This window comes from Pseudophryne corroboree, chromosome 1 (assembly GCF_028390025.1).
Source record: "Pseudophryne corroboree isolate aPseCor3 chromosome 1, aPseCor3.hap2, whole genome shotgun sequence".
In the NCBI taxonomy this organism is placed as follows: domain Eukaryota; kingdom Metazoa; phylum Chordata; class Amphibia; order Anura; family Myobatrachidae; genus Pseudophryne; species Pseudophryne corroboree.
Genome location: NC_086444.1, coordinates 1,112,302,546 through 1,112,316,574, shown reverse-complemented (window position 1 = coordinate 1,112,316,574; position 14,029 = coordinate 1,112,302,546). Strand labels below are relative to the sequence as shown.

Below are 14,029 nucleotides of genomic sequence, written 5' to 3'. Positions count from 1 at the left end.
CACATTACAGCAGGCAGCGTCCCCTTTTTACACATTACGGCAGACAGCTTCCCCTTTTTACACATTATGGCAGGCAGCGTCCCCCTTTTTACACATTATGGCAGACAGCATCCCCCTTTTTACACATTATGGCAGACAGTCCCCTTTTTACACATTACGGCAGCCAGCGTCCCCCTTTTTACACTGGAGGCACACAGCAAAATGTAGAGTAGGCAATCTTGTCTCTTGCTGACCATGTTGCCCTATAAAATGTGCTGCAGTTTATAAATTACAATTTTCCTACCTTTGCTTATCCTGTTCTTAGGAATATGATTTAACTGGTTGCTCTATAATGCCATGGTAGCAATATACTGTACGTTTCAGACTGTAATGCTCTTTAAAAATCTTTGCAGGCTTTGTGTACTGCAGTGACTAAACCTGATGTATTGGAAACAATGATATTAGTATTCAGTGGAGCCAATATCATGTGTGCAACTGGAGACCCCATCCACAGCACCCCGTACCTTTTAGCGAAAATGGCTGGACAGTCTTTGCAGATGGAGTTCTTACATAATAATAGATTGTCAGGTAAAAATGTTCTCCAATGAAAACAAGCAACATTGTTACTGCTGTGTATTATTTCACATCCTCTAAGAGGCTATTAGAAGATATTGTAGGGTTTTGTCCAAGAGTTAGTTGAATAAGTAGGGTGCAGCATTTAGTCGCGGGGTAAACCCTGTGGCTAATTGAATTCCCCTATATGTTTTGTGCTACTTGCCTCATGACTTTATGGTAGAAAATATGCTAATAATTTCTTTAACATCATTTTCTTTATTATTAATGGGAGAGATTTATCAAAGCTTAGAGAGAGATGCAGTGGAGATAGATATTGTACCAACCAATCAGCTCCTGACACTATTTTTAAACACAGCCTGTAATATGACAGTTAGAAGCTCATTGGCTAGTACTTTATCATCTCTCCCCACTTTATCTCTCTCCGAGTTTTGATAAATCTTCCACAACATGGTTTGTTTTTTATGGAGAATGTAATTGGTTGAGTCCATTAAAAAAAAAAAAAAATACTTAGAGGCTCAATTTCCTTGTACATATATGGAAGGAAAGGAAATACAAAAGAAATCCTTTTTGGGAGCACTCTTTTTGAAATTTTAGTCAATATTAAATCATATTGTACAATGAAATGATGTAAAGATGAATAATTTAAAACTTAACATTTATTCTGTTCCTTAAAAAAAAATGACCTATGCGGTCTTCTGTTCCTAACATTAGAGACCAGTTATGGTCCGAGTATTTAATATATCTATCTAAATTTCTTATATAAGAAGATAGAAGGGTGAAATTATAAGTTATAATAGTGAGAGTGAGCAGTATAGAATTACTCCACCAGTGTTGTTCAGTTGAAAATATACGTGATCATCTTAGTGATATCCACAGTGCCTGGTATTCCTGAGTGGTCCCCCTTCACAGTACTAGCCAGGTCTATCCTATCAGCTTCCGAGATTGAAGATCGGGCTACTTTCAGGATAGTACGACCTTGAATAGTGAAGATGATATGTGAAGGAAGAAAGAACCCACTTCTGCTGTCTGTACTCTTTTTTTAAGGAACAGAATAAATGTTAAGTTTTAAATTATTCATCTTTACATCATTTCATTGTACAATATGATTTAATATTGACTAAAATTTCAAAAAGAGTGCTCCCAAAAAGGATTTATTTTGTCTTTCCTTTCCTTCCATATATGTAGTTAACCTACAAAAGTATTTTGGGAGCACCACCAATAAGTAAAGTGCTGTTAATAGGTTAAACTAAAAAGCACTGTGTATATTGGTATTTTCAGATTCATTAGATTTATTAGATTTATTGATATTTAGGTGTGGCCATACATCACACTACTAGTGCGGAACTGACAAACCCTCTCTACTAGTCAATTTCCTTGTAACCAGGTGAAATTTACAAATGTAACTTCTGAATATAAGAAAATAGCATAACTTATTAGTTTTTTGTCTAATAGCTATAGTACAAAATACAATGATGTTATTGTTTGCTTTGTCTCTGTTTAAAATAAGGAACAGACCACAGCCTTGAATGTAATACATTTTGACCTATTTTCAATGAAATTATAGACAACAACAATTATTGGTGAATATATTTGAACACATAGAAAATATTATTTTAAATCTTTTTAGATTACAAAACATCAGACTATCTCGCAAAGACTGGAAGTAATCAAAGTATGTTTTATTGTGGCTATTTATATAAAGCTTTGTCCAGCTCTTCTAAGATGTCAGCCTACCAAAAAATAAAAGAAGGTAATTATTTTCATTTAATTATGTTACCTCACATCATATAACATATGTCCTGATTAGATTATTCTTGACTACATTGATGATTTCCTCTCTGGGAGATTCCTCGAGAGGAGAAGCAGGTGGGCGGCGATGGGAGCTGGGCTAATTGCATCATTAGTCCCCACCCCTCGCAGGGAAACTGCAACCATTACTGCATATTTGCACAAGGGGTGCCATGGCACATAGTTTGAGAATGACTGTTCTAGGGTTTCATGTTTCTAGCATTTTCCTAAACTCACAGAGTACAGCTAGAAGTTGGTGATTTAGGCAGTTTCTATGTTTTTTCCATATTATGTATTTCATTGTGTCTTTGTGGTGGCAGTGTTTTTTTATAATGGCCGTGTAATAGCCTTTTAGAGACTTACACTAAATTTTAGACAGTTATGTGGTTTAGGTTAGATGATTCTTTTCACATCTACATGCACTGTATGTCAAGGTTGGTCTTGATGTGACATGCAAGTATGGTATATACTGTACCATCAGTATATAAACAATCTAGTTAAATGTCTCAAGCTGGCAGTTCTGGCAGTGTGATTCTGACTTTGGGCCTGACTCAGAACTTGCTGCTGCTGTGTTTGCCCATGCATTTGTCGATGAAGTCGCAAGAGTGATATTATGAAAATGCTAGTTTCAGAGTTCCCCTTGTGACATGCCTGGGTTTGAATATGCATGCAATTCTTGTAATGGGAAATCTGATCTGCCCAAATTTACTAAGAGGAAATGGGAAAAAATAAAATGGGGGGAGCTCTGTGGTAACAACACTATCTGGAGATGGCGTTAAGCAACTCCTGCTCTGCTCTGACCGGTATTGCCGGCACTGTGATCAGTTTGTGGTCTAAATACACCACAATATGATTAATGTAAAAAAATAATACACTCTCTGTTGATCATTGAGCTCTCTCCTTTGATCAGCTGGTCATCGGTCTCTTACTCTATGACCCTGGCCAGCTGTGCTGTAAACAAGCATCTCACTTTACAGCATACGAGATGCCGGTTTACAGCACAGCTGATTAGGGTCATAAAGCAGGAGCCCAGCAACCAGCTTACAGGATGAGAGAGCTCACCAATCACTGATCATCGGGCAGGTAAGTGTAAGCAGAGTTGGGTGTTTGAGGGGGGCAGTTAGCAGCGGCGGCGCATGCACTATTACAATCTTATGGTATTTTTCATGAAAAATACCCTGAGAATTGCAGTATTCAATTATCGCAATGTGATTTTGGATGAATTTATCACAACCCATCTGCATCTCGGATGCAGAGTGTGATAAATATGCCGCTTAATGTTTCGCAGCTGTCACTTTATAATGAGTCAATCTTGTATTTTGTCACTGTTTTTCTAATAGAAATGAAGAAATGGTGGTGTACCATAGACAGCAGTCTTCTGAGCTATTATGAAGATGAAAGTGATTCCGTGCCAGAGGGCTGTATTGATTTAAGTGAATCTCTGTGTTTGGTTGTTCATCCATCAGATTTCAATCTGAATTCACGGTATGTGTGAGCAGATTTTACTCTTAAAGGGGAACATGTACTAAGCAGTGATAAAAGTGGAGAAGTGAGCCAGTGTGGAACTTGCCCATGGCAACCAATCAGCTGCTCTGTATACTTTAGAAGTATGCAAATTATAAATGTTACGTCAATGCTGATTGGTTGCCGTGGGCAACTTCTCCACTGGCTCATTTCTCCACTTTTATCACTGCTTAGTACATCTCCCCCATAGTTCCTTCATTAAATTTCACTACAGTACTTCATTCTCTAGTTCAAGTTTTACATCAATCAAATAATGTGAGTGAACTTTTTTTACACCATTATTTTCATAGTATTTAATATAATTATAGGGGCGCCAAATGTATAAAATGACTCAGAGGTTGTATCGGTTATGTAGATCATAATAAGGGAAGTACAGTATATTGCATGTTCTTTGTGGGTATGTGCAGGTACAGTAAATGCAGTACTAATGAGGACATCCATGACATCCCCAGTGTTTTATGCTGGTAAGTTTGGCATTTTAGCAGCCCCGACAGAAACCTATGGGGGTTGCATTTGTGATTGGAAATAGGGGGCCACAGCCAGTAGTGGAGAGACAAGGCAATGCCCAGAGCACTGTACCCTGAAAAGGCAAAGCTGCAGTTAGCATGTCACCTCAGACTTTGCATTGTTCTGCCTCCCTTCCTGCTCTGTGCAGCTGCTGCCTTTCCTAGGCTCCACCCCACCTCCTGGTCTGCGCAGGGTTGCAGGCTGCAGCATAGTTTTCTTGGGCTCAAGCTGCTGCTTGGAAAAAGACTAAGGTAAGAAGTTGACAAACATGTGAGGAACACTCTGTGGGTTAAGGGAGGGGGGTTGTCAAAGAGATGCTGGCGCATTTGTAGCACTGGGGGACATGCAAGAAACACACTGCTCGGAGGGGGCAGATGCTGTGGACATTTTGGGCCTTGTGTCTTACTTTTTTCAGTGTTTCTCTCTGTGTCTTATGTACTGTAGTACAGAGAGGGAATATAGTGATATTTTAGAGCAGTGGTAGCCAACCCTGGTCCTCGAGAGCTACCAACAGTTCACGTTTTCCAGCGCACCTAACAGGTGCACAGGTGTAGTCATTACTCACTGACACATTTTAAAAGATCCACAGATGGAGCTAATTGCTTCACTTGCGATTCTGTGAGGAGACCTGGAAAACGTTAACTGTTGGTAGCTCTCGAGGACCAGGGTTGGCTACTCCTGTTTTAGAGTGCAGTGTAGCTTATAGATGAGTCGGTAATGTAGTGTTGCGTATAGAGAGGTCATTGATGTAGTGTAGGGTTTAGAGGGGTCAGTGATGTAGTGTAGGGTATAGAGGTGTCAGCAGGGCCTGATGGGCTGGTGGGCCAGTCCAGGACCTACAGATATCCGGGAAGGCCGCGCGCAGCGCAGCCTCCGGCTCTCTGGTTTAGTCACCCCCATCGATCTCCATGGAAATGGGAGCGTGCCGCGAGTCCACACCCCCTGACTTGCAGCACACCCCATGCGGTGTGTGTGCACCCCCCCCATGACATGCATGCACCCCCCCCCATGAGGTGCGCACGCCCCGTGCACAAATGCCCGAGCCGATTCGTAGTGTCTGTGATGTAGTGTAGGGTATAGAGGGGTCACTGATATAGTCTAGGGCAGGGGTGGGCAATTATTTCAGCTGAGGGGCCATTTGACATTCCCTGTCAGTATCCGAGGGCCACATACAAAATAGCAGCTCCCCCCACTTGCCAAAAATATAGGGACATGCTTCATGTGGAAGGGGTGTGGGCAAAAAATAATACAGATTCATATTAGGCTGCACAATAGTCTCCATTATTCAAATTGCGCCACACAGCGCCACTTACACACATTACACCAGATAGAGCCCCTTTTACACAGTATGGAAGGTAGAGCCCCTTTTACACATTACAGCAGGTAGAGCCCCCTTTTACACATTAACATTTTATTTAGGATAATTATTGTGCAGCAAGCAAATTATCCAGTGTCTTATGGCCCCTGGGGAAAGGTGTGACACAGTGACAGAACACGGGGAGGGGTGGTGACAGTGACAGAACACGGGGTGTGTGACACGGTGACAGAACACGGTGGTGGTGACACGGTGACAGAACACAGGGTTTGTGACACGGTGACAGAACACGGTGGGGGTGACACGGCGACAGAACACGGGGGTGTGACACGGTGACAGAACACGGGGGGTGTGACACAGTGACAGAACACGGTGGGTGTGACACGGTGACAGAACACAGTGGGGGTGTCACGGTGACAGAACACGGGGGTGTGACACAGTGACAGAACACGGGGGGGGTGACAGTGACAGACCATGGGGGGTGTGACACGGTGACAGAACACGGTGGGGGTGACACGGCGACAGAACACGGGGTGTGTGACACGGTGACAGAACACGGTGGGGGTGACATGGTGACAGAACACGGGGGGGGTGACACGGTGACAGAACATGGGGGGCGTGACACGGTGACAGAACATGGGGGTGTGACACGGTGACAGAACACGGGGGGTGTGACACAGTGACAGAACACGGGGAGGTGACACGGTGACAGAACACGGTGGGGGTGACACGGTGACAGAACACGGGGGGGTGACACAGTGACAGAACACGGGGGGGTGACAGTGACAGAACATGGGGGGTGTGACACGGTGACAGAACACGGGGGGGGGATGGTGACACAACACGGGAGGGGTTGGTACAGCAAGAGCTAAAGATCTCTCCCCCAAACCTAAAAACAGACTGACGCCACTGCCCGCACACACAAATATACGCACACTATCACACACACGCATACACACACACACACACACACACACACACACACACACACACACACACCTTTCTTTCTCTCACTCACTTTTCCCATTAACTTTACTGATCTGGCTGGCTTGCAGTGGCAGGAAGGATGGATCTGTTCTGTACAAGTCTGGCTCTTGTCCCGTGTAGCTCCGCCCCCTGAGGTCCCGTGTAGCCCTCCCCCTCCTCGGCACGTAGCTCCGCCCCTTTTCGGCTGAACCCAGCTGTTGCACTGGGGACTCTGGAGGAGGAGGAGGCTGCTTCAACGCAGCAGCAGGGGAGAGAGGCGCCGCCGGCAGCTTGGAGGTACTGCAGCTCAGAGCAATGACAAGCAGCTCAGCCGTTCGGGCCGTTTGTCATTGCTCACTGGTGGGAGGCAGTGGGCCGGACAGGATCGGTTTGCGGGTCGCATCCGGCCCGCGGGACGTATTTTGCCCACCCCTAGTCTAGGGTATAGAGGGGTCACTGATGTAGTTTAGGGTATAGAAAATATTAATGTAATTGCTCCTCTTGCATTGCAACATGGTTTGTTCCAGAGACAAAGGTACTTTGTTTTTTGCTTTACTTCCAAATCAGAATCATTCCCATTGTTCCACTATATTCCTTGAAAGATGCTTAGGTGGGGATGCCATGTATGTCCTTATAAATCTTACAGTGTGACTGACTGAGTTGTACAACTGGCAGACATTTGTTGGGAAATCAAAAATGCACTGAGAACTATGTAAATAACTCACCCACTATTTCTTAGAGGTGCACTTTTCCTCACACCTTTAGGAGCTGCAAGGAAAAGTCAGAGATAAAAGGCACCCTCTGGGTTTAACGCTTGGGGAACCCATTGAATCTGCATTTTAAACAGAATCAATGGGTTAATGCACAGGAAAAGGGCTGTTTAATTGGACAGCTTTAGGCGTAAACAAAACACAGCTTTTGCCTGCATGGCAAACCCCATGGTTAATTGGATTCCCTCAATGGATATAAGTGAGTTCATTTCCGATATAACAGAGGGTTTAGTATAGATTTTTGAATTTGAAATAAATAAAAATAATGCAAAATTATTATTTGGGTCTTGTATGAATAAATGTTACATTTTTGGGGGGTTCTTCCTATGGAGGCCACTATATTAATATCATGTTTATGCTGACTGAGAACATCAAAGAAATAATATAAATATAGTAATACTTTAATAGGGGATGGATGTAATTAAGTCCGAGTTGGCCGGAGGCGCGGGTTCCCCGCCGAACTTGGATGTTTTTTTAAAGCGGCAATCATTTACAAGGCATGGTTTTGCATCCAAATTCGGTCAGAAACCCAGCACTTCTGGTCAACTCGGACTTCATTACATCCAGCCTTAATGCTCTACAGTAACTCACTGGGACCCTGCAGCACCACTTACTGTGCAGACGTCATTACATTGTATTATATAATTAATGTATTCAATTAGTGGAATCTTGAAACATTACAGTTGCACTCCCAACTGCAGAAGAGATCTCTGTATTATGAGTGCATGATAACTGTCCTTGCCCTTGTTAAGGCCTGCCCACAGGGTTGGTGAGGGGGCAGGTGCGGGTAAGTCATGTTAAGAAATTTTATATAAAATTATTTATTTTTCTTGAATTAAAGCTTTTTTGTGATTATTGAAAATTTTTGAAAATATTGTATATAATTTCCTTCAGGCTGTGCGTTTAAGGTATATCTGAAACATAAATGCATTCTATTTTTACATCCCCATGAAATCTCATTATGGTAGGCAAATATTCCAAAATACAGAAAAATCTGATATTCAAAATACTTCTGGTCCCAAACATTTTGGATATGGAACACTCAACCTGTACTTCCTTTTGTTAAGATTGCACTTCTGTTTGAGTTTGACAGGTAACTTTTGTTACTAGTAACACATGGCTTTGCTACTATAAAGTTGAACTTATTATTTGCTGTTAGTTAAGTGCTGTACAATATGGTTTTATGAACACAGCAGGTATAATTTTAAGTCTTTTAGTTAATACTAGCGCAGCTAAAGCTTGCTATTACTTAGGTAAGTGTGTTAAAAAGTTTATAATTTTTAGGTTGTCAACCGAACACTTGTAAGTACATTAATGGTGGATGAAATGAAGGTGACATTTACTGTATGAAAGACAGAAATTGTCAGTCATTTACTGTTTGAAATAGTTTATTAAAATTATTCTGAAATTTTCTTTTCACATATATAAACCTTCAGTTGGATCAAATGTACCTTGAGAAGTATAAATCCATCTCTGTCCGACCTTTTAACCTTTTATGTACAGTGCATTAGTTTAACAGACCCAAAGGGTCTTTTTTTTGTAAATACAACACTCACCTTAGTTTGAATCACTGGTTAAATACACTCTTCTTTAGTGTGTCAAACTGATTCATTTTGGATCCATTAGTGTGTCATTAGTGTGTCAAACATGATTCTTCATGGATCCAGGCAGATGCTATCCTCTACATACACTAAACCCACACATTTGTTATCTGCCTAACATTATCATTTACATCTACTGTATTAACATATATATCAATCGTGTTGTATGTAGACTACAGTATATGCAGTATGCCATGTACACAGGGTACATGGAATCTGCTACCATAACTAATCGATGACAAAAAACGCAATGTGGGTTATACTGTATTTATAAAATAATAAGATTTTAAACCTACCGGTAAATCTATTTCTCCTAGTCCGTAGAGGATGCTGGGGACTCCGTAAGGACCATGGGGTATAGACGGTATCCGCAGGAGATAGGGCACCTAAAAAGAACTTTGACTATGGGTGTGCACTGGCTCCTCCCTCTATGCCCCTCCTCCAGACCTCAGTTAGAGAACTGTTCCCAGAGGAGATGGACAATACAAGGCAGGATTTAGCAATCCAAGGGCAAGATTCATACCAGCCCACACCAATCATACCATGTAACCTAGAACATACATAACCAGTTAACAGTATAAACAAAAAACAAACTACAGTAACGGTCCAAGACCGATGTCAACTGTAACATAACCCTTATGTAAGCAACAACTATATACAAGTCTTGCAGAGTTTCCGCACTGGGACGGGCGCCCAGCATCCTCTACGGACTAGGAGAAATAGATTTACCGGTAGGTTTAAAATCTTATTTTCTCTTACGTCCTAGAGGATGCTGGGGACTCCGTAAGGACCATGGGGTTTATACCAAAGCATCCAATCGGGCGGGAGAGTGCGGACGACTTTGCAGCACCGACTGAGCAAACGCTAGGTCCTCATCAGCCAGGGTATCAAACTTGTAGAATTTATCAAAAGTGTTTGACCTTGACCACGTCGCCGCTCGGCAAAGTTGTAAAGCCGAGACGCCTCGGGCAGCCGCCCAAGAAGAGCCCACCTTCCTAGTGGAATGGGCCTTAACCGAATTTGGTACCGGCAATCCAGCCGTAGAGTGAGCCTGCTGAATCGTATTACAGATCCAGCGAGCAATAGTCTGCTTTGAAGCAGGAGCGCCAATCTTATTGGCCGCATACAGAACAAACAGAGCCTCTGTTTTCCTAATTCTAGCCGTCCTGGCTACATAAATTTTTAAGGCCCTGATTACGTCCAGGGATCTAGAATCCTCCAGGTCACCTGTAGCCACAGGCACGACTATAGGTTGATTCATATGGAACGACGAAACCACTTTAGGCAAAAATTGCGGACGTGTCCTCAATTCAGCTCGATCCACATGAAAAATCAAGTAGGGGCTCTTGTGTGATAGAGCCGCCAACTCTGACACTCGCCTTGCTGATGCTAAGGCCAACAACATTACCAACTTCCAGGTAAGAGATTTCAACTCAACCTTGTTAAGCGGTTCAAACCAGTGTGATTTTAGGAACTGCAACACCACGTTCAGGTCCCATGGTGCCACTGGAGGCACAAAAGGGGGCTGGATGTGCAGCACTCCCTTTACAAACGTCTGGACTTCTGGAAGAGAAGCCAATTCCTTCTAAAAGAAAATCGAGAGGGCCGAAATCTGTACCTTAACCGAGCCTAATTTCAGGCCCATATCCACTCCTGTCTGTAGGAAGTGGAGAAGACGACCCAAATGAAAATCTTCGGTAGGTGCATTCTTGGTCTCACACCAAGACACATACTTTCGCCAGATACGGTGATAATGTTTGATCGTCACCTCCTTCCTAGCCTTTATTAAATTAGGGATGACCTCTACCGGAATCCCCTTTTTCGCTAGGATTCGGCGTTCAACCGCCATGCCGTCAAACGTAACCGCGGTAAGTCTTGAAATACACAGGGCCCCTGCTGCAACAGGTCTTCCCTCAGAGGAAGAGGCCAGGGGTCTCCTGTGAGCATCTCTTGTAGTTCCGAGTACCAAGCCCTTCGAGGCCAGTCTGGGACAACGAGTATCATCTGTACTCTTCTTCGTCTTATGATCCTCAACACTTTCGTGATGAGAGGAAGAGGAGGGAACACGTAGACCGATTCAAACACCCACGGTGTTACCAGTGCATCTACTGCTACTGCCTGAGGGTCCCGAGACCTGGCGCAATACCTCCGAAGTTTTTTGTTGAGGCGTGACGCCATCATGTCTATTTGAGGAGTTCCCCAAAGACGTGTTACGTCTGCAAAGACTTCTTGATGAAGTCCCCACTCTCCTGGATGGAGATCGTGTCTGCTGAGGAAGTCTGCTTCCCAGTTGTCCACTCCCGGAATGAAGACAGCCGACAGAGTGCTTACATGATTTTCCGCCCAGCGAAGGATCCTTGTGGCTTCCGCCATCGCGACTCTGCTTCTTGTCCCGCCTTGGCGGTTCACATGAGCCACTGCTGTGACATTGTCTGATTGAATCAGAACCGGAAGGTTTCGAAGAAAACTCTCCGCTTGTCGAAGGCCGTAGTAAATGGCCCTGAGTTCCAACACATTGATGTGTAGTCAGGACTCCTGGTCTGACCAAAGACCCTGAAAAGTCTTTCCCTGTGTGACTGCTCCCCATCCTCGGAGGCTCGCGTCCGTGGTAACAAAGGATCCAGTCCTGAATCCCGAACCTGCGACACTCCAGCAGGTGAGCACTTTGCAACCACCACAGGAGGGACACTCTGGTTCCTGGGGACAGAGTTATTTTCCGATGTAAATGCAGATGGGACCCGGACCACTAGTCCAGAAGGTCCCATTGAAAAGTCCTTGCATGGAACCTTCCGAAGGGAATGGCCTCGTATGCCGCCACCATTTTCCCCAGAACTCGAGTGCATTGGTGAACTGACACCCTTTTCGGTTTTAGCAGTTCTCTGACCATGTTCTGGATGTCTTGGGCTTTCTCTATTGGAAGGAACACCTTCATTTGTTCCGTATCCAGTATCGTACCTAGGAACGGTAGTCGAGTTGTCGGAATCAACTGTGACTTCGGTAGATTTAGAATCCAACCGTGTTGCTGGAGCACTCTCAGAGAAAGGGCCACACTGCTCAGAAATTTCTCTCTTGATCTCGCTTTCATCAGGAGATCGTCCAAGTATGGGATAATTGTGACTCCATGCTTGCGCAGGACCACCATCATTTCCGCCATTATCTTGGTGAAAATCCTCGGGGCCGTGGAAAGTCCAAACGGCAACGTCTGAAATTGGTAATGACAATCCTGTACAGCGAATCTCAAGTATTCCTGATGGGGGGCATATATGGGGACATGAAGGTACGCATCCTTTATGTCCAGAGACACCATAAACTCCCCCTCCTCCATGTTGGCTATTATTGCTCTGAGAGATAACATTTTGAATTTGAATCTTTTTATGTACAGGTTTAGGGATTTCAGATTCAAAATCGGTCTGACCGTACCGTCCGGTTTCGAGACCACAAATAGGGTTGAATAGTAACCTCTTCCCTGCTGGTGCAGGGGAACCTTGATTATCACTTGCTGTATACACAGCGTTTGAATTGCAGCTCAGTGGTGCAAATAGAAAAAAATGTCTTATGGGTACTGTGTGTGCGCGCCGAAGGCGCGCACGTCAAAAAATGGGTGTGGCCAAATGCCACATGGGGCGTGGCCAATGAAAATGGGGGCGTGATACACGTATGGGGGGAGAGGCAGATACACATATGACCCCAATAGTGCCAGATGCACGTTGCCCCACAGTGCCAGATATACATTGCCCCACAGTGCCAGATACACATTGCCTCACTGTGCCAGATACACAAATGCCCCCACAGTGCCAGATACACATTACCCCACAGTGCCAGATACACATTGCCCCACAGTGCCAGATACACATTGCCCCACAGTGCCAGATACACATTGCCCCACAGTGCCAGATACACAAATGCCCCCAGAGTGCCAGATATACATTGCCTCACAGTGCCAGATACACATTGCCCCACAGTGCCAGATACACAAATGCCCCCAGAGTGCCAGATATACATTGCCTCACAGTGCCAGATACACAAATGCCCCCAGAGTGCCAGATATACATTGCCCCCCAGTGCCAGATACAGAAATGCACCCACAGTGCCAGATATGCCCCCAGTGCCAGATACAGAAATGCTGGGGGCAGATACACATGTCTCCCCAATGCCAGATATGCCCGCAGTGCCAGATATGGCCACAGTGCCAGATACACATGTCCCCGCAGTGCCAGTTATGGCCACAGTGCCAGATACACATGTCCCCGCAGTGCCAGATTTGCCCCCAGTGCCAGATACACATGTCCCCCCATTGCCAGATATGCCCCCAGTGCCAGATATGCCCCCAGTGCCAGATATACATGCCCCCCCAGTGCCAGATACACATGTCCCCACATTGCCAGATATGCCCCCATTGGCAGATATCCCCCAGTACCAGATATGCCCCCAGTGCCAGGTGTACATGAAGCCCCCCCTTCCCACCGCTCCCCTGCTGCTCACTGTTGCTGCTGGCGCTGCTTTCCTGTGTGTGTGAGGGGAGGAGAGCGCAGCCTGCGCCTCTCCTTCCCCTCAGTGTCCGGCGGGTGCGGGCGGCTCAGTTCAATTCAGCGCCGATCCGTGAGCCAATCAAAGCTCGCGGTCCGGCAGCCTTGGCTGCCGATCCGCGAGCTCTGATTGGCTCACGGGCGGCGCTGAATTAAACAAAGACACTGAGGGGCAGGAGAGGCACAGGCTGCGCTCTGCTCCCCTCACATCAGCGGCGGTGCGGCGGGAGCAGCAGAGGGAGGGAGGGACGGGGAGCGGCGAGGAGTGGCGGCCCGTCGGTGTGGGTATGGCGTACCCACGGCTAAATTCTTAAGGGTACGCCGTACCCACCTGTACCCGCACATTTGCACCACTGGTGCTGAACTACATCACTATACGCTACACTAAATCACTACAGTACACTGCACATTAACATTAGGATCATCCCTCCAGATAACTTCCCAGCTCCTCTGTCCTATGCAGCTCTAAAAAAGGGT

General features: G+C 45.1%; 1 protein-coding gene across 3 annotated transcripts in view; it reads left to right on the top strand.

Annotated features, from left to right (window-relative positions):
- ARAP2 (ArfGAP with RhoGAP domain, ankyrin repeat and PH domain 2) overlaps positions 1-14,029 on the top strand; it is a 575,623-nt gene that overhangs the window by 261,782 nt on the left and 299,812 nt on the right. For all 3 annotated transcript variants that reach the window (XM_063922313.1, XM_063922304.1, XM_063922322.1), the window contains exons 15-17: positions 393-567; positions 2,183-2,305; positions 3,684-3,828. In XM_063922313.1, the coding sequence (XP_063778383.1) occupies positions 393-567; positions 2,183-2,305; positions 3,684-3,828 (443 nt within the window). The remainder of the gene's footprint in view (positions 1-392; positions 568-2,182; positions 2,306-3,683; positions 3,829-14,029) is intronic.